This window comes from Mesoplodon mirus (assembly GCF_964341445.2).
Source record: "Mesoplodon mirus genome assembly, chromosome: 2".
Classification (NCBI taxonomy): domain Eukaryota; kingdom Metazoa; phylum Chordata; class Mammalia; order Artiodactyla; family Ziphiidae; genus Mesoplodon; species Mesoplodon mirus.
Window position 1 is genome coordinate 88,205,280 of NC_138977.1, and position 19,169 is coordinate 88,224,448.

At 37.1% G+C, this 19,169-nt stretch overlaps 1 protein-coding gene across 1 annotated transcript in view; it reads left to right on the plus strand.

Annotated features, from left to right (window-relative positions):
* Window positions 1-19,169, plus strand: part of GABRB1 (gamma-aminobutyric acid type A receptor subunit beta1) — a gene marked incomplete at both ends in the record, with an annotated part of 392,836 nt that overhangs the window by 359,254 nt on the left and 14,413 nt on the right. The window contains 3 exons of the mRNA XM_082611043.1: window positions 13,724-13,861; window positions 13,961-14,113; window positions 17,243-17,487. Coding sequence (XP_082467169.1) covers window positions 13,724-13,861; window positions 13,961-14,113; window positions 17,243-17,487 — 536 coding nt within the window. The remainder of the gene's footprint in view (window positions 1-13,723; window positions 13,862-13,960; window positions 14,114-17,242; window positions 17,488-19,169) is intronic.

Sequence of the window (19,169 nt, forward strand, 5' to 3'; positions counted from 1 at the left end):
ATTTGAAGATGGCTGAGAATTGCCAGAGAAAAGCTATCTTGTTGGAAAATAAAATCCACCTTTTTTAGATACTATAGCTTGGTACTGTATTATTATCATAAGTTGTGTGCAACACATTTGTGAAAACCCAGGGCAGGGACTACATACTTTGCATCCACAAATGGGGAAGGCATCAGGTTTAGAAACTGAATAGAGTGGGTCTCAATTAATGGCATCTGAATGTGATTGATAAGGTATATGAGACTAAAATACATAGATTATAGCTAAAAGAAATCAGGAACTAGGCAACTTAGTTAATAAAATAAAAATTAAAAATAAACTCTGACCTGATAGAAGGCTAATTTTTAATTTAATGCATTTTATTGCTACCAGCTGCATAATAATAATATGGATGTGAAGAATAGGTCCATTTGCTGCACATAGATATTTGTTAATTCATATGCATAGCTAAACTAGCATAGACTGTCCTTTTGAAGATGTTAGTGAAAAGATTACAACTTAAGCATTAAATATACCAAAATAGGTCATTTGTTTTAATCATTTTAGTAACAATTAGAGTTACATGTATTTAAATATAAACAGATATTTCTAGCTAAAAATATGAATCTGTGACTAGGTATATTAATCAGAATTGTACTAGTGTTATTTAACATAAATGAATTTTAAAATAGAACCTTGTGAGAATCAGTGATCCAAAGCTAAAATAGGAAAAATGTAAGACTCCTGCAACTGAAAGGAATAAAATTTTCAGACAGTATCCCGTCTGTCTCTATGAATCTGGAAGGTCTTGAGTGCCCTCTACAGGTCATTCAAATAATCTTCACAGATTTGAAGTTCATACAATATTTAGGCGTTTTCTAGAACATAAGAATAATTTACTGGGGTTTTATTTTTAAAAGCATTACAAGTTCACCACATAAAATTTTTAAAATAAAGAAAAACCCATGATCCTAACATCCAGAGATAACCACTATTAACTATTTTCATACATATCCTTTGTGATACATACACATACATTTTTCTTATGTTTGTTTTCTCTTAACCTCATACTGTAAATATTTTACCATAACTGGTTTGGTTGAGTTGGGTTTTTTTAAGTTTTTAACGAGTTCTCCAAAAATGTATTTTATTGACAAATCACCATTTCTTATCATCAGAATTTCCCTATGAAAAGTGACCCTCTAAAAAAAAGAAAAGAAGAATTAAAACAAAGCAAAACTCGGTAACTACTCAGGGGTGGATTCACAAGCAAGCAGGATGCACATAACTCTTCAAAATAAAAATACCATGAATACATTCTGAATAATTTTCCATATTTATGATGCAATGTGGTCATAAAAATTAAATTAGGTAAGTGGGGTTATCATCTAAGCTGTTTAATCTAGAGTTTCAGACCAACAATAACATTGCCAGAACAGAAAGGTTCACATAATATTGCATTTGAATTAGCTGGACAATCACCTTCGTTTGTACTTTACTTGTTCCTGGTCTTATTTTTCCTTGAAAGTCACTCACACTTTAGAAGATAAAGGCACAAGTGGCATATTAGGTGCTTGTCATAATCAGAGGTGACTCCCTTCTCTAGACTAGGCCTGATTTTGCTTTTTTATTCTTCTTAATAAAACAAGGATGCACACCTTTAAGGATGTCTAATAGATCAAGCATTCTTAAACAATATCCAATCTTAAATAGGACTGTTAAACAATCTTAAGTCACACCTATATTAACACACTGGTTTAGATTCTCTGCTTATGCAGTTAATTCATTTTTCATATGTTCAAGTCAATATGGTCATTCCAATGCTTGGAGAAAACAGGTATAATGGATTTTTCCCCCAACCAAACAACTGTTTCAAAGTGGAGAGGGGTTCTGATGTTCCTTTTTATCAGAGCAGAAATTATGGGTAGAGATGACATCCAATCCCAGTAACTCCAAGATCTCATTTGAGCTGACTTGAACAGGCAAGGCCTTCTCTGTTCCATACAGTAATATTAAGCAAAAGACTGTCTCAGTTTCGGAACAGAGATTTCTCACAGAACTTTGTAAGAAGTACATGGTTTTTGTTGTTGACATTGTTGCCATACTGTAAAATTTATCTTTTGAGAAAGTTGTGCCCAGATTTGGCATAACTTAGGAACAAGCATTAACGTCACAATTTATTTCCAGCTTTCGCCCCAATTATTTTTCTTAAGTAGGGAGGGTCCAAAAAATTGGGATGTTCATTAAATGTATAGATAACGTAAAAGGGTTTCAAGACTATAAAAGAAAATTTGACCATAGATTTCCCAGAAAAATCTACTTCGCAATTAATACAAATTAGAAAGAGATGGATAAGGATTTTTTCTGAGACATAAAATATTCTCTCCTTTGACCATTAAGACCAAAAAAATGTAGATACCTAGTAGCTGTTTGTTTTGAGAAACTTTTATTGATAAAAAACATATAACAAACACTTAATAGTAAGATTTTAGCATTTCCAGGTGTGATTATCTTTTACTTCACCACTGATTTGGGGCATACAGCAACCCTGATTCTAATTTTTAACCAATAATTAGCCTAAAACATATGCACCCACACAAATTAATGCCATATAGCTCAATTAGCACATATTAAAGGAAGCTGGGCATTGTGAAGGGAAGGTGATTATCATAAGCCTAATGATTATTAGTATTGACAGAATGGAATACACCATTCCACGTTCCAGAAGGTAAGAAAGATAAATTCAAAGACACTCAGGCTGATGAGACTTGATTCAGTCTGGGAAATATTCTAGTCCTGGATCCCAAAGAAGAGGGCTCAGTAATCTATGGAAGCAGCTTGATTTCTCCAAACACAAGTCAAAATAGACCTCACTTCCTTATTTGATAGGATTGTAAAATCACTGAATCAGGAAAATGTGATAAATACAGAGATACAGACTCAAAGCTACAACTATTAGGCAAATATTAAATGAATAAATGATGGGGGGCTTCCCTGGTGGCACAGTGGTTAAGAAACCACCTGCCAATGCAGGGGACACGGGTTCGAGCCCTGGTCTGGGAAGATCCCACGTGCCGCGGAGCAACTAAGACCGTGCACCACAACAAAGAGTAGCCCCCGCCCACCACAACTAGAGAAAGCCTGCACGCAGCAACAAAGACACAACACAGCCAAAAATAAAATTAATTAATTAATTTTAAAATAATGAATAAATGATGGTGCCACCCAGCAAAGCACTGATTAGAGACTTTTATTATCAACCGGGAGGAGTATTGCCAAGAGATTGTAACAGGGCTCTATCTTTGTCTCTGCCATCCCACATTTGTCTCAGTCAAGGGAATAATGATAAAAGGCATGTTTATCAAACCTGAAGAGAACATGAAACCAAGAGGGTGAGCAAATAAAGATCAAGAAAAACCTCAACAGCAAGTCAAGTTGAATTAGATAAAATTTAATGGGGACTATATTAGATCCTACGTTTGAGTCCAAGGAAAAAAAGTAATGTAACTGTCAAAAAGCTAATTTGAACTTGTGCTGCTTTAATAGAAGACCAGTGACTAGAATAAGAAAAGTCTTGCTCTTCACTAGCTAGCTACACCAAGAATATCATGAGTTGGACAGGCATGGTGGAAAGCATATAAGAACCTCATCAGCGTGGGGCCAGAAAAATGGTAGAGGAGGCCAGACAGGGTCAGACAGAGGCTCAGCCTCAGAGAGGGCACCTGAACAACCCAAGGGGGTAGCTACTGCATGCAGTACAACCTGGAAGACAATTTCATCGTGAGAAATTCCAGGTGGTAGCCAATTTAGAAATCAGGACAAGCCACAATCAGGGTCAGAAGATCTGATGATGACAGCAGAATTCCCATCAGTCATAAATCTAAGAGGAGCTGAATATATTCCAAATAAAGAATTCATGGCAAGAGATCTTAAGCAGTGCACTAGAGCCCAGTTGGTATCTGGGCTCCAGCAAAGCCATTTTGCCAACAAGCATTATAGGCAAGATGTCTACATACTATGAGTTTATCAAGGGTCTTAAATTATTGGCTCCAAAATGCATAAGGAAAACTACAATATTAAAACAAATATAACATTATGTTAACAAGTCAGCTGCAATCCAGTGCTTTTACAGTGACATGTAAATTAGGTTTAACATGGGATGTGAATGCATTTTAATGTATTTAATATAATGTGGGAAGGTGTCTCCAAAAACAAAAGTACCTGGGATCTAAAAGTCTTTAAATGGGGATGATCTAGCATAGACAAGGATTAATGGACTATGTGGTATTAAGCAGTCAGATATGAAAGAGCAGGATTCTTGGAAAGTCGCTCTGGAAATTTACATATTGGCCAAACATAGGAGGTGCCATGGCCTCCTATGTTTGGCCAGGTTAAACCAGGGCAGGATTAATCTTGGGGGTGAGTCTACACAATAGGAAAATTTTCCAGATAATTCAAAGAAGGGAGAAGAGCCGAGGTAGACATGGCCACCTCTCAGCCTGGGGCTTCCATGCTTCGAAGGGCATATCAGCAAACTGGAAACTACTGAGAGGAGAAAAGCTTCATAGGTTGAGTACATCCTGCGAAAGACCAAAGCCTGAAGAAGGAATCACTGAAAGGGGTCGTGAGAGGTGTCCTCAGAAATGGGAAGTACTGTCATGTAGAAAAGGTACTGGGTTTATTTTCTGTTAGCACAAGGGGTAGACAAGGATCAGATAGTGAATGTTCTCCAAGAAGGTGAATTTTTACTTATTATAAGGACCTATTTTCTAATGATAACCCAGAAATGTAATTAACTATTGAGTTGACTAAGAAAATAGCAAGAGGGCCTTCCCTAGGGACAGGATGACCACTCAAACGGTGGGTCATCAGGTAGGAGTCAGTTATTAAGTGGTTTGTTGCACAGATTTGTACCTATAGTTTCTTTTTTTTTTTTTTTTGGTTTAGTTTTTTTGTAATTGGAGTATAGTTGCTTTACAATGTTGTGTTAGTTTCTGCTGTCATACCTACAGTTTCTTAATACTTGCGAGAATGCTTTAAAAATCTGGCTTCCATGGTTGATTTACTGCTTCTTAGGATACCAAGGAGATACAGAGATGGGTGAGAAAGGAATCCCAAGTAGCCTTTAGAATAAATGTTATAGCAGATTTGGAGCCACAGGAAGGATTAGACCCAACTGGCTTTCTTATCTGCTTCTGAGATGCACCATTACAAATATCTAATAACCTTGAAACAGGAAGGATCTACATAGCTCCTGGAGAGATATTGATAAATTCCTAACATTTCTGCCCCCACATGGAAGGAGCAGGAGGAAGTGGAGAATGGAAGACTACTAAATTTATTTCAGTAGGTCAGCCTAATGTTGATCATGAGTGTGACTTCAGTTAGGTGCTAGTAATGACTGATGTAAACAGGAAGGAAAGATACTGGCTCTTATAGCTGGACTGGCCACTCTCCACTCAGCATTTCCTGTTTACCAACAGCTAAAAGAGAGAGGGAAATCTTCTCTCCTCCAACTTTTGAACACAAGTCCTAGATTTCTCTAGGAGTGGACCAACTTGGGTCACATGCCTATTTCCAAGCAATTAATTTGGGCAGGGGACCTGCTATGACCTGATTGTTTTAGACCTGGGTGATTGCCTAACCCTTAGCCAGTCACCGTAGCAAAGGGGATGGTGTTTTAACAATTGGCTTAAGCCAATCAAACCCCACACTGTGAAACTTGAGATGAGGCCATGGCCATTCCACAAAGGGAAATACATTTACTCATGTCCACTTGTGGATTAGAAGCTTAAGTCTCTCCGTTCTCTAAAACACATTTCTGTACAATTTTAGACCACCCTCCCAGCTCTATTAAGCACAACAGGGAGTAATTTTTATTTCCAGGTTAGAAAAATGCATCAAAAATAGAGTGTTTCAAATAGCAAAGAGAAACACTAACATCCAGATGCTTGTATATATGTACTAGCTCCATGCATCTTTAACCAATGACATCAACTTAATTTTATGTGTACTTTCTGCCCCACTAAGAAGTCCCCAGGGGCTGAGAGGAAATTTTGAGAGCTTCTGTGTAGTTATTGTTGCTATAAAACAATATCCTTGGTATCCAAGGGTTCGGGCTTTGAGACACTGTATGAAGTCAGTGGTTCATAAAGGAAACCTTTGGTAAATAGGTCGGTTGGGTGTGAGAAAATTGATGTTTGCTCTCTGTGGCAAAATGTTCTTGTGTAATCTTTGAATAATAGTTTATTTCTAGGCTCTCCCCTTTGGATCCAGCTGCCATTATTGCTCCCATGAGAATTCACACTTCCACCTGAAATGGAGTGAGCATTCTTTTTTCCCCAAAATCATCTGTAATTATCTCAGTACCTTGAACACTAAGCCTAAAGGGTTTTAGTTGAACAAAGTGCCAGTGAGCTTGGGAATACAGACCCAGACCACTGACTGTATAAATCGTTGAATCCTATTAAGATTCACATTGATTGATAGCCATACTCCAGCTCTGTTTATGTGCATAGTATTGAAGGGTTCTGCTGCCCCGCAAAAGCAGAAGACAGTGAGAGGTTTGGGCTCACCCACCGTCTTCTCCCCTCTCAATCCCAAACGGCAAACCATCTCTGGTCCTTCAACTCTAGATATCATTTACATAGTTCTCCCCTAGAATCCTACAATTTGAAGATCAGACTGAGGTTGTAATTTATCACCTAGTTACTCAGTAAGCCTAAAATTAATAAGCAGCTTTTTCCATTTCCTTGGTGCCCAGACCCACCTGTAAGGCCTTTGTGAGCAGAAGCATTTTAAGCAAGGAATAAATCTGGCTCAAGAATGCTACCAAGTAAGTTATATATCAGGCTACCTATCTGAGTCAGTAAACATAGACCCCTAAGCAGCAAACAACATTCACAAAGTCATTTATTCATAAATATGTATTGGATACATGACTGTGGACAGAATCTGTTCTAGGCATCAGGAAATTTTTTAAAGAATAAAAAAAGGTCTTTGCTTTCAAAAAATGTATAATATAATGAGAGATGAAGGAGACAAAAGGCAGAGACAAACACAAAGCTATGTAAACAGGTGAAATATTTGCATGATAAGATACACTATGTGACTGACAGGAGCTCATTGGAAAGCAGAAACCACTCAAGTTTTTTCAAATAAGGAATTTAATAGAGAGAATTGGTTACAAAGGTTGGACGAGCTGGAAAAGCAAAAGAGAGAAGGAAAAAAGGGTGTTAAAGGAGGAAAAGCCAGAAACAAGTGCCCATGAGCCTGAATTTGTTGGATCCTATTAGAAATGCTGTTCTGGTTGTTTGCAGAGTTTCCAGAAGAGGGGCCGTGAGAGTCTGGAATCACCCCACTGCCCTGGCAGCAATCACCAGCAACACTGCCACACTGCGAGAGACAGAATCAAGAGCCTCGCCTCCCCCTTCTACCTTCTAATCTTCAGCCTATTCTTCCTAGGGGCAGCATCTAACAGGAAGCCAGAGAGACAGGGAGCCCAGCCCCAGGGGTACAGAGCAGAGTATGGAAAGCAGGAGAGGCACAGAAACAGCAAATGAATGACCAGCACAAGCCAACAGAGGTTTTCCTGGAAAGCTCTGGTAATTCCAAATCTGGAGCAAATAATTCTTCCCCAGAAGAGAAAGAGAATGTATCAATCCAGATTCTGCTGCATATAACAGAAGTCCATTTGGCTAGCTTAAGCAGAAAGACTTTCAATAGAAGGAAGTGGTGCTTACAAAATTAAAGACAGAATTAGTAGGCTCTAGGCTGGGCAACTAGAAATGACTCCCAGTATCACAGTGCAGACCGGCCCTCCAAGGGGACTGATGGCTTCACCACAGTCGGGAAGCTGGTAGTCAAGTAGCTCCTGCCATGTGTTGACTCCAGGACCACAGAAAGCTAAAACCAGGATTCCTGGTTCCAGAGCCATCTATACTGTATGAGCTGCACCAACAAAAGGAGTGCCTCAACTATCACCTTTGACATCACTTAACTTCATTTAATAAGGCTACCTAAATCTCATCCACTACCTTGTTGCAAAGCTTTCCTGAAGATTAAGACACATGCTAAAGAAAGCCAATGCATACAGAAGGATTTAGAAAGGAATTTTGTGGTGAAATATGTAACATTTTACATGAAATATGCAAGCTCCAAGAGGGCAGGAGCCACGTCAGTTTTATTCACCACTGTAGCCACGGTAACTTTCCACCCCCTGGCACATAGTCAGCACTCAATAAATACCTACTCATTGAATGAGTAAGACACACACATAGGTTAGTGCCTGGTTGTCAAGTTAAGGTTAGTAGCACAAAGCCAGGAGTCTTATATTTTAGAGCTGTCTTTGATTTTCCAATCTGTTTATTTTAACTTTAGAATCACTTTGTCTAGTTCCCAAAATGAAAAGCTCATTGGTGTTACTAGGCAATCACATTAAGTTGTAAACGAACTTAATGATGTTGAGTCTTCCTATTCAAAACATGGTATGTCTTCTTATTTGTTCAAGGCTTCTTTTGTGCTTTTCAAAAGTGTTTCAAATGTTGCTTCATATAAGTTTTGCCTGTTTCTAAGTTTATTACTAGGTATTTCTTGTCTCTATTTTAAAAAGGGTCTTTTCTTCCATTATAAATTTTTGTTTTTATATATGAAAGCTACCCATTTCTGTGTAGTAATTTTGTACCCCATAATCATACTAATTCTATTGTTTGTAAAAGTCTCAGTTAATTCTTTGGGGTTTACTGAATATACAGTGGTATAATTAGCAAATCTTAATAGTTTAACCAGCAGTTTTCCAACTTTATAGTTCAATTTTCTTTCTTTTACCTAATGGCTAGTATTTCCAGAACAATGTTAAAAATAATAGCAACGGTAGTGGACACTCTTATTTTGTTCTTAACTTTCATGGGAATATTCTAGCGTTTCCACAATAAGTGTGATTCTGGCTTTGAGTGTGAGATAGATATGTCTTACCATGTTACAGAAATATCCATCTATGCATATTTATTGAGTGATGTTTGTTTTGTTAAAAAACAAACAGACTGGCTATTAAATTTTGTCAAATGCCTTTTTAGCACCTGTGTATATAATCATATGCTTTTTTCTCCTTAGATCTGTTAATATAATGAAGTATATTACTAGATTTTCTAATATTGAATCATTTGCACTCCTAGAATAAACCCTACTTGTTATGCATTGTTATTTAATGTACTGCTGGATCTTGTTCTGTTAATATGTTCTCCTTAGTTTATGAAAACAATTTGGAAGTTTTCATTTTTCCCCTATACTTTGGAACTGTTTAAGTAGAAATAGAATTATCAGTCTTAAATGTTTGAGTCTGGTGTTTATTTGTTTGTAGGGGGTAACATCAAGCTATTTTGATCTTCTGTCTCTCCTGATTTGGGCTTTAGCAAATGCTTTTCTTACGAGAAAATTATCCATTTTATTCAAGTTTTCAAATTTGTTTGCATTGATTTGAGCAAGGTAGTCTTATAATTCTTTACAACCCACCTGTTTCCAATGAGCTTTCCCTGATAATATCTTAGTTATCCATCCTGATTCATTTGTTTCATTGGAGTCTTCTGTAGGAATAATTTCCTCAAACAGGTCCCTGAGTGATATATTCTTCTCTGGAATTCTTCTCTGGAAAGAAGTGGTATTTTGGTGGGGAATGGGACTCTTGAGTCTCTGAGTTGCTGTTCTTTTTCCTTTACTCTAGATGTTCTGAATTGTTATTCTATAATCCTTTCCTTTCAGAAATCTGAGAGTTTTTCCTGTGAAAATACCTTGTACTTTGTGTCTGGAAGATTGTAAAATTATTCTTTTACCCTTGGAGTTCAGGAGTGATATCACGGTTACATAATATAATGAGCCCTTCAATATGCAAAAAGTTTATTAAATTCAGGGAAATTTGTATTTTCTTTTTGTGTATTATGGCTCCTCTTCTTCTGTCAAGAATGCCCACTATTCATATGTTAGCTTTCCTAGATGAGTCCTTCAAAGCGCTTATGCTTTCCAAATCTCTATAATTTTGTTCAAACTGTCTTCCAATCCACTAACCTGGCCTCATCAGTGGCCATCTTCTTTTCAATTTATCTAACACTCTTTTTTAATTAAAAACTATGGGTTTTAGTACAAGGAAGTAAGGAAGTTTTTGTGCTCTAATCAGATATCCTTATATGTTCCCAAATTTTGAATAAAGATGGGAAATGAAACGTTCAACCTATCATCTGCTTCCTCCACCAGTTCTTCTCAAGAGGAGCCATCTATTCTGGATGTTATGCTTGTTTTCCTTCTGTAGGATGACTGGATTTTCTTATAAATATCGTTGTGTTTCTCTTGCATATCCCTTGGGATTGGGACCCAGCTGCCAGAGCACCATAAATGGAAACAGTGTTCTAGCTAGATGAAAACCATGGGGGGCTCCAGGCAAGCTGTCATTCCCCTACTGATGCACCAGGAGGTAGTTTCTCTCTCTCTTCCTCTCTCTCCCCACTTTTTAAACTCTCCTACATCTTATTAAAGGACTGTGAAAACAGCAATTCCTCCAAATAGTCACACAAGGGGCAGCTGCCTTCATTTAATAGCCCCCCCCAAATCCTTGCACCCAGCTTTCTTCCTTAATCTCACTGTTCTAACCCCATCCAAGTACCCCATGCCAGTAGTCCCCCAGTTCTCTCCTGTCCCTGAGGGGAAAAACATCCCATGACATCATTGTCTACTAGATCCAGACAGAACTGAGACCTCACATTCCCCAGATCCCACTTCGTGCTGGGCTTAGAAGTTCATAGTTGAATCGGAAGTGGAAGGAAGGGCATCAGGGTTGAGTTTAAGCTGTCATGTTGCCACTAGCCATTTCCCCTCAGAGAGGAGGTTCTTATTCTAGAACACTTAAATGGGCTCCAGGGGAAGCCATGATTCTCTGAAATTACCGTCAAATTGTATTTATTTATCTATCTATACATATGTATTATATGTATGTGTTTCTGTAGAGTTTTTTCAGAAGTTTTTTTAGGAGTATTTTTTGCAGTTTTCTGTTCACAGCAAAATTGAGGGGAAGGTACAGAGATTTCCCATATACTCCCTGCCACCACACATGCATAGCCTCCCCTGTTATCAACATCCTCCACCAAAGTGGTGCATTTGTTACAATTGATGAAATGATGTGGACACATCATTATCACCCAGAGTCCATAATTTGCTTTTGGGTTCACTCTTAGTGTTGTCCATTCTATGGGTTTAGAAAAATGCATAATGACATTTGTCTCCCAATATAGTAACATACGGAGTATTTTCATTGCTCTCTAAAGATCTGTGTTCTGTACATTCATCCCTCCCCACCCCCAACCCCTGGCAACCACTGATCTTACCGTCTCCATAGTTTTGCCTTTTCCAGAATGTCACATAGTTGGAATCATGCAGTATGTGGCCTTCTCAGATTGACTTCTTTCACTTAATAATATGCATTTAAGTTTCTTCCATGTTTTTTCGTGGCTTGATAACTCATTTCCTTTTAACACTGAGAAATATACCAGTTCCTATGTGTACGACAGTATCAAAGGACCAAAGGACATCTTGGTTGCTCCCAAGTTTTGGCAATTATGAATAAAGCTACTGTAAACATCTGTGTACAGGTTTTTGTGTAGACACAAGTTTTCAGTTACTTTGGCTAAAAACCAAGGAGCAAGATTGCTAGGTCATATGATTAGAGTGTGTTTAGTTCTGTAAGAAACTACCAAAATCTCTTCCAAAGTGGCTGTTCCATTTTGCATTTCCACCAGCAATGAATGAGAGTTCTTGCTGCTCCACATCCTCTCCAGCATTTGGTGATGTCAGTGTTCCAGATTTTGACAATTCTCATAGGTGTACAGTAGCATCACATTATTGTTTTAATTTGTGTTTCCCTAACAGCATGTCATGTGGAGCATCTTTTCATATGCTTATTTGCGATCTGTATATCTCCTTTGGTGAGATGTCTGTTAAGGTCTTTGGCCCATTTTTAATCAGGTTTTTTGTTTTCTTACTGTCAAGGTTTAAGATCTCCTTGTATATTTTGGATAACAGTCCTTTATCAGATGTGTCTTTTGTATATATTTTCACCCAATCTGTGGCTTGTCTTCTCATTCTCTTGAGTTCAGAAGGTTTATTAAATTCTCAAAGAGATGTTAAGAATCACAGTCTTACAGAGCCATACCTAAATTTGGTGGAAATCCCCAACATGCCAATTAGTTCCATGTAGATTGATCTAAGTCCAGTGGGTATCGAGGGTCTCACAGCCTCTCGGACACCGAAGATTATATCTAAAATTAAATATCTTCCATTTCTATGGTCTACTTGGGTCATTGTAAAATAGGTTACTTAATATGAAAGATTACCCTTTGAAGAAAGGGCAAGTTCTTGAACTAGAAGAAGATGGTTTTAAGAGAAATAAAATAAAACAAATTGAAACATATTATAGTAAATAATAACCTGTATAGAGTGGCAAAAGTAACAAATACAACACAGTTGTGAGTGCAATGAGTTCAGGGATAAGAATTCAAAAAAGAGCTTTTTGAAGAGAAGCTAGAAGTGTTTAAAACAATAAAGTGAAGATAATTTTATTTCCCCTCAAAATAAAAAGGAAAAAGACCTTAAATTTTCTTACATTCTTTCAGTGATATGTTGATGGTGATTCTTTGGCACTTGGCATTCAACTTCTAAATTTCAAATATATTACTCTTTATCTCTTGAGAAAATGTTTCTGGTTTAATCAAAAGTTAGTAGGCAAAATATCTACTACATTATATGGTTACTTTTGAAACATAAGCCCTAGTAATTCTAATGGAAAAGGATTGGATGCTTTTTTATTTGAGGTCAATAAAAATAGAAAATAACCTTAGAAAGATCTTTTTTTGTCTCTAGCAGATAGAAAGATACAAATATAAAGCCTTCTGTATGTTTTAAATGATTTTTAGATTTTTTAATATATTAATACATTTTTTATGCAAGCTACTCTGATATATGACCATAACCCAAGCAGACCCATGGCAATTGGGAGCAGAACTGGAAGGGGGAATAGATTTCAAGATAGATCCTTCTACCACAGTCTACAGTCCTCTACACATTCGCTTTAAATTACTTAAACCTCACTACCATAAGTATTAAGATATAAAAATATGATAAAAAATTCACATATTTACTAAAATTTTCACCTATATATTAGCTATAATCAAAGGCTATAAAGAGAAGCTTACCTAATTTTCTTTGAAAAATGTATACTCTTCTTTGAATGTCTTGATCATTTAATGGGTCCGTACTAATTTGATCTTTTATTATACTCCATCCCTTTATCCTTTCTGTTCCCCTTTTAACAAATATGTGCTCAATTATTATACTTGTTGTTGTTAAGTAATACATAGTCAAAATCTATGCCCAGGCACCTAGAATTCAGGCATCCCTCAATCTAACCGAAGAGTGCCCATTAGTGGACACAATGAGAATAAATATGCAGCAGTGATATCAGATATCACTGAATGATCACAGAGGTTATGTCCAGTAAAGCCAAGTATATCCACCTTCTCAAGGCAGCCACAACCAGCCTGTCAGAAACAGCACTCAACATGAAACCTCTTATGTTATCCCAATTTAAAGCAAGATCATCTTATCATCAATTGCTGGGAAATTTCTCTCCAAATCCCCAACTGTCTTCAAAAGGAATTTCTAGGCCAACTGAATTCTATTTAACTCTGCTGTTTCTTGGTTTCAGATGGCTACACCACGGATGACATTGAGTTTTACTGGAATGGAGGAGAAGGAGCAGTAACAGGAGTGAATAAAATTGAGCTTCCTCAGTTTTCAATTGTTGACTATAAGATGGTGTCCAAGAAGGTGGAGTTCACAACAGGTGAGGATGTTTCCCCCAAAGTGAACTAGCGATGATGAGAAAGGAGATGGCTGCCACCAAATGACCACCGGATTTTCTTTTCTTTTCTTTTTCACTCAGGGGCATACCCACGACTGTCACTAAGTTTTCGTCTAAAGAGAAACATTGGTTACTTCATTTTGCAAACCTACATGCCTTCCACACTGATTACAATTCTGTCCTGGGTGTCGTTTTGGATCAACTATGATGCCTCTGCAGCCAGAGTCGCACTAGGTAATGCATTCCCAGCACTACAGAGAGCTGGTGGGATTTAACGTCAAACAACAACCAATGATAAGAATTACAGGCCAGGGTGTCTCTCACAGAGAGCCAGAGAATGAGATTCCCGTAAGAGTGCTGGATAATAAAACATCTATGTGTAAGCACTTACAGGGTGAATGTTTTACAACGTAATATCTTTTTATCATTTTACCAAAATAAAACACAAATCTTGGAGTACATTCAACACTATACAAGTGCTTCTTAGAGAATACTTTAAAATTCTTATGACACTAATATTTTACTAACTTTGTGATTTCTTCTTTGGTTCCTTCTCTTTACAGTGGAGAATATTATTGCATTATTCTCAAATGGATTTGGAGAAAGCTAAACCTTGTGACCATTAACAAGCCATGTCAATATTATCTTTCAAATATTAATTATAGTTAAATTGTATCGCTCTGTCTCCCTTAAATAGAGCTCCTTCTATTTGAATAAGGCACAGACAATTCATCAGCTATATTCATGATCTGTGATCAGGACAGAATAAAAAATGGTTTCCTTTCCAGGGAAACAGAATTCAGAACTAATCTTGCCATGGTTGAGTAATTGCTGTAAGCTAAAAGGCTATATTTGAGATTTTAAAGGATTCCTTGGAAAGTTAGAATATGTAAGGTCTGTCTGATGTATCTGGGTATGTGTGGGTCTACCTCGTATTTGACCCTAGAGCCATTTCAGTTATCATTTTCTGGGGCTTATTTACACACACACACACACACACACACACACACACACACACGCAAAAGAACATCATTTATTACTAAGCTAACATATATAGTTCTTCTCTTCTGAGACTACGGAACTGGATTAGATGATCAGCATACCCTTTCACCCCTAGACTAATTGTCAACTCTACAGCTCATCTCTATTGGTTGAGTATATAAGGCTCACAAAGTCATGTGCAGGCAGCCCCTTATCAACCTTTGAACATTACAAGACTAAGGAAAGTAGACAAATAATTTATCATATCATACACATGTATCTGCACATATTATTTGAATAAGTGTATACGCTATGGTTAAAGAAAAAACATCGGACAGTGTCTACAGTAGGGAATATGAACTATCAAGGTCATGAATTGTGGTTCTCTTTACACATCTATCCTCAAAGCTAATAATATTTTGATTAGAGGTGTCAGCATATACAGATGCTGAATAAACCTGTTCTTTGAAATGTAAAACCTAAGGTATTTTAAACCTTATCTAAGTGAAAAAGACATTTACTTACTAGCCCTTCTTGCTTAAAAAATTTAAGCCAAGGAGTAGAAGCAGAAGTGGAATTAGTAGATTTTAATGAATTATTGCTTCTGTACAGAACATTAGGTAGAATTATGTTACGGGAAATTTTAAATTTTATTCAAAGAAATAAATAGGACCACTCATGATGGCATTTAATATCAGTCCAGACATTTAAATTTATCACTGATCTAAACTATTTTAACCTTTTCTATGGTAGTTCTGACTTCCTACTTTATCTGTTCTCCTCAAGTTTAGTAGTCAAATCAGGGAATCTAAATAGAATAATCTGGCTGGCAAATGAGTGCTAAACTATTTTCTTCCCTTTTCATTTTCTAACTTCCATTCCCTTTGCCAGTTCTCCTTTGTCTTTAATATCCATTTCACATTTCCTATCTTTATTTTTAAGGACCTCCATCAAGTTTCATGTTTTACTTTTTCATCTCTCTGTTTTTATTTTAAATGCCTTTGCTTCATACCTCCTTGCTTTTTGCCCCTAGCTGGGTGATCTAAGGCAAAATAACTAATCTCAGAGTTTCTGTTTACTCAGCTATAAACTGGGAATTATATACCTGCCTTATCACACACAGCAGGCTGTTATGACAGCCATATAATTCATAGCTGTAAGTGTTTAAAACTGTAAAAACACTATACAAATGTGTAATATTAGTATTACAGCAGAGTTTACTATTAGATATAAGTATCACTTCCTATTTTTCCCAATTATCATTTCATCACCATAATCAACACAAAATATTATACAGACACACAAACATTATATTGTTAAGAATGCCATATTTAACAAAGTAGACAAAGCAGAATCTTCCTTTTAAAAAGACTACACTCTAAAATTTCTTTAACCAGTTGAATTTTTAGGAAGTCTTTTCCTGACTCCGGGGCATTAATTCATTCTAGTCTCTGGAATCAAGGAACTAGAGGTAATATTTGAAAAAGAAAAAAAAAGCAATAAGGTTATGTTAATTTTAAAATACATATATCAGATACTTGATGCAAGTCATAAACTTTCTTATTTGTTTCTTCTTTTCATGTTGACTCACTATGAATGATGCATTATAATTTTAAAAGACCATACTGACCCTGTGACCTGCGTGTATTACAGTTGCATGCAATGAAATAGGTCTCCTCAAACTGGTCACCAACTTTCAGTTCGGTAGTGACTGTTATGGTGATTAGTATTACAAGGACAGATTTAGGAGGGACATGACAGAGACGCTGAGAGAAGGAAGGAAAGAAGGAGGTGTCATGTAGCAGAATGAGGGACATTTGACATTAAGCAGTGGGCATATCAATGAGATTTTAATATTTCCATCTACTTTTCTTTTTCCTTTGTGCATTATTTTAAAAAAAAAAAAACAGTTTTCGGGCTTCCCTGGTGGTGCAGTGGTTGAGAGTCTGCCTGCCGACGCAGGGGACGCGGGTTCGTGCCCTGGTCCAGGAAGATCCCACACACCGCGGAGCGGCTGGGCCCGTGAGCCATGGCCGCTGAGCCTGCGCGTCCGGAGCCTGTGCTCCGCAACGGGAGAGGCCACAACAGTGAGAGGCCTGCGTACCACAAAAAAAAAAAAAAAAAAAAAAAAAAAAAAAAAAAAAAAACAGTTTTCAACCCAGCACTCACTCACTCAGTCCATCCCATTTTATGATTTACTTATGGACTACTTAGGGAGCCTGCAGCTTTGTCTTTCAAATTGTCTGCCCTTTTTGCCCTGTGGTTTATTGCATTACTGCCATCATTCTGGAGCACCAACAAGAGATCGGCATCTGTCCTCTCAATCTTAAAAAGGGAACTTACCAAGTGCGTTCAGCTAAGCTGTGTCTTTCTGTTTCATAGGAATCACCACAGTGCTGACAATGACAACCATCAGCACTCACCTCAGGGAGACCCTGCCAAAGATCCCTTATGTCAAAGCAATTGATATTTACCTGATGGGTTGCTTTGTATTTGTGTTCCTGGCTTTGCTGGAATATGCCTTTGTAAATTACATCTTCTTTGGAAAAGGCCCTCAGAAAAAAGGAGCTGGCAAACAAGACCAGAGCGCTAATGAGAAGAACAAACTGGAGATGAATAAAGTCCAGGTAATATATTAAATATTCTTAACCATCTTCTTCTGAAATTCAGCAGCAGCATGGTGCCCAGAGCTCTCATAACAGAAAAAAAAAATGAAATATTAGTTTATCTTTACTAAGGCTCCAACCACCCTTCATTTCACATATTTGAAAATTGACAATTGAAGATGTTAGGTTGAGGTTTACATAGATTAATAACATACCTGGGCCTGCACCTCAACCCTAAGTCCATTATTCTTTATTTTAAATTATATAGTTGTGAAACTATACACAAAAGAATAATTCCAGATCTACTTAATAAATAAATGAGAGAACTAAAGTGAACAAACTCTTACTCCTAAGTGGCAATGAGGCACTATAGCACAGTGGTTACAACCACAGAATGGAATCAAACTGCTTGGATTTAATTCCCAGGTCTGCCACTTACTGGCTTTAGAACTTCAGGCAAATCAACCTATGTAACTCCTTATCTAACCTCTGCTCTCAGTGTCATCAACCATAAAATGGAGATTACTATAGTATACCTATCTCTCAGTTATCATAAGGACTAAATGAGTTTTGTTACTTCTTTTAAAGTCTATTATTTGGAACAATACCTAGTACATAGTAAGAACTCAATAAGTATTAGCTATTATCATATACAAGACATTGTCAGTATTTTTCCTTTGCTTTTCACTGGCAGATCTTATGACCTGTGTTCTCACTGTGCATTAAAATAATGTTTTGTTTATCTTTTTAAAAATCCCTATAGTCTCTACTTCTGTGGCATTTTTCACTGAAATCATTTGACAATTATGTGCATTGAAATACTGGATCCACAACAAATTGTTTTCAAGATGGCACACAGGGTGACGACTCAAATATTCATTCACGATTCTGAGCATTTGGGAGTACTGCTCTGAATGAGACGAAGTTCCTTGCTCTCATGGAGTTTAGATGCTAATGTGGGAAGACAGGCAGTAAACAAACAAGCAAGTATCGAGGGCATAATTTCAGGTAATAGGAAGTGCTACAAAGAAAGTAAAACAGAGTAATGGCCAAGAGAATGTTTGGGGTCAGGTTCAAGGGAACAGGGAACTTTGATCAGGTGATCAGGAAGACCTCTTTGAGGAATTACCATTTGATCTGACACCTAAGTGATGGAAGCAGCAACCATGCCATGTCCATTCTAGGCAAAGAATTGTGTGACGTGTTAAAGTACTGAGAGAAGACCAATGCAGCAAGAACATAGGAAGTGAGGGAGAAAGAGAATAATTTGAGTTGTGGCTGGAGAATCAGGCAGAAGTCAAATAATGAATCTTCAAGGTGTTTCTTCATGCTCTTTAGTAGGATATCAAAATTTGACAAACACTGTCAGGTAATTAGAAAATTACAAATGAGGAAAACATACAGATTCAGCCAAATGGGCAAAATTCAAAGCAACACACTCAAATAAATTTATACTCTTGTATAAAACACTATGCTCAATGCCATGGGAAAAGGAGTAGGCATGATACTTGCCCTTGAGAATCTTCTGATCTGGCTGAAAAGAAAATTATGAATGGATTATAAAATAAGACAGGACAGCATTTATCTTGAAGAAAGGTTGAAGCTTCCTATTATCTGATCATAGCCATACCAGCTTTAAAAGTACTTTAGCAGTAAAAATAAATTTTTTAAAGAAAGGACTTCCCTGATGGCACAGTAGTTAA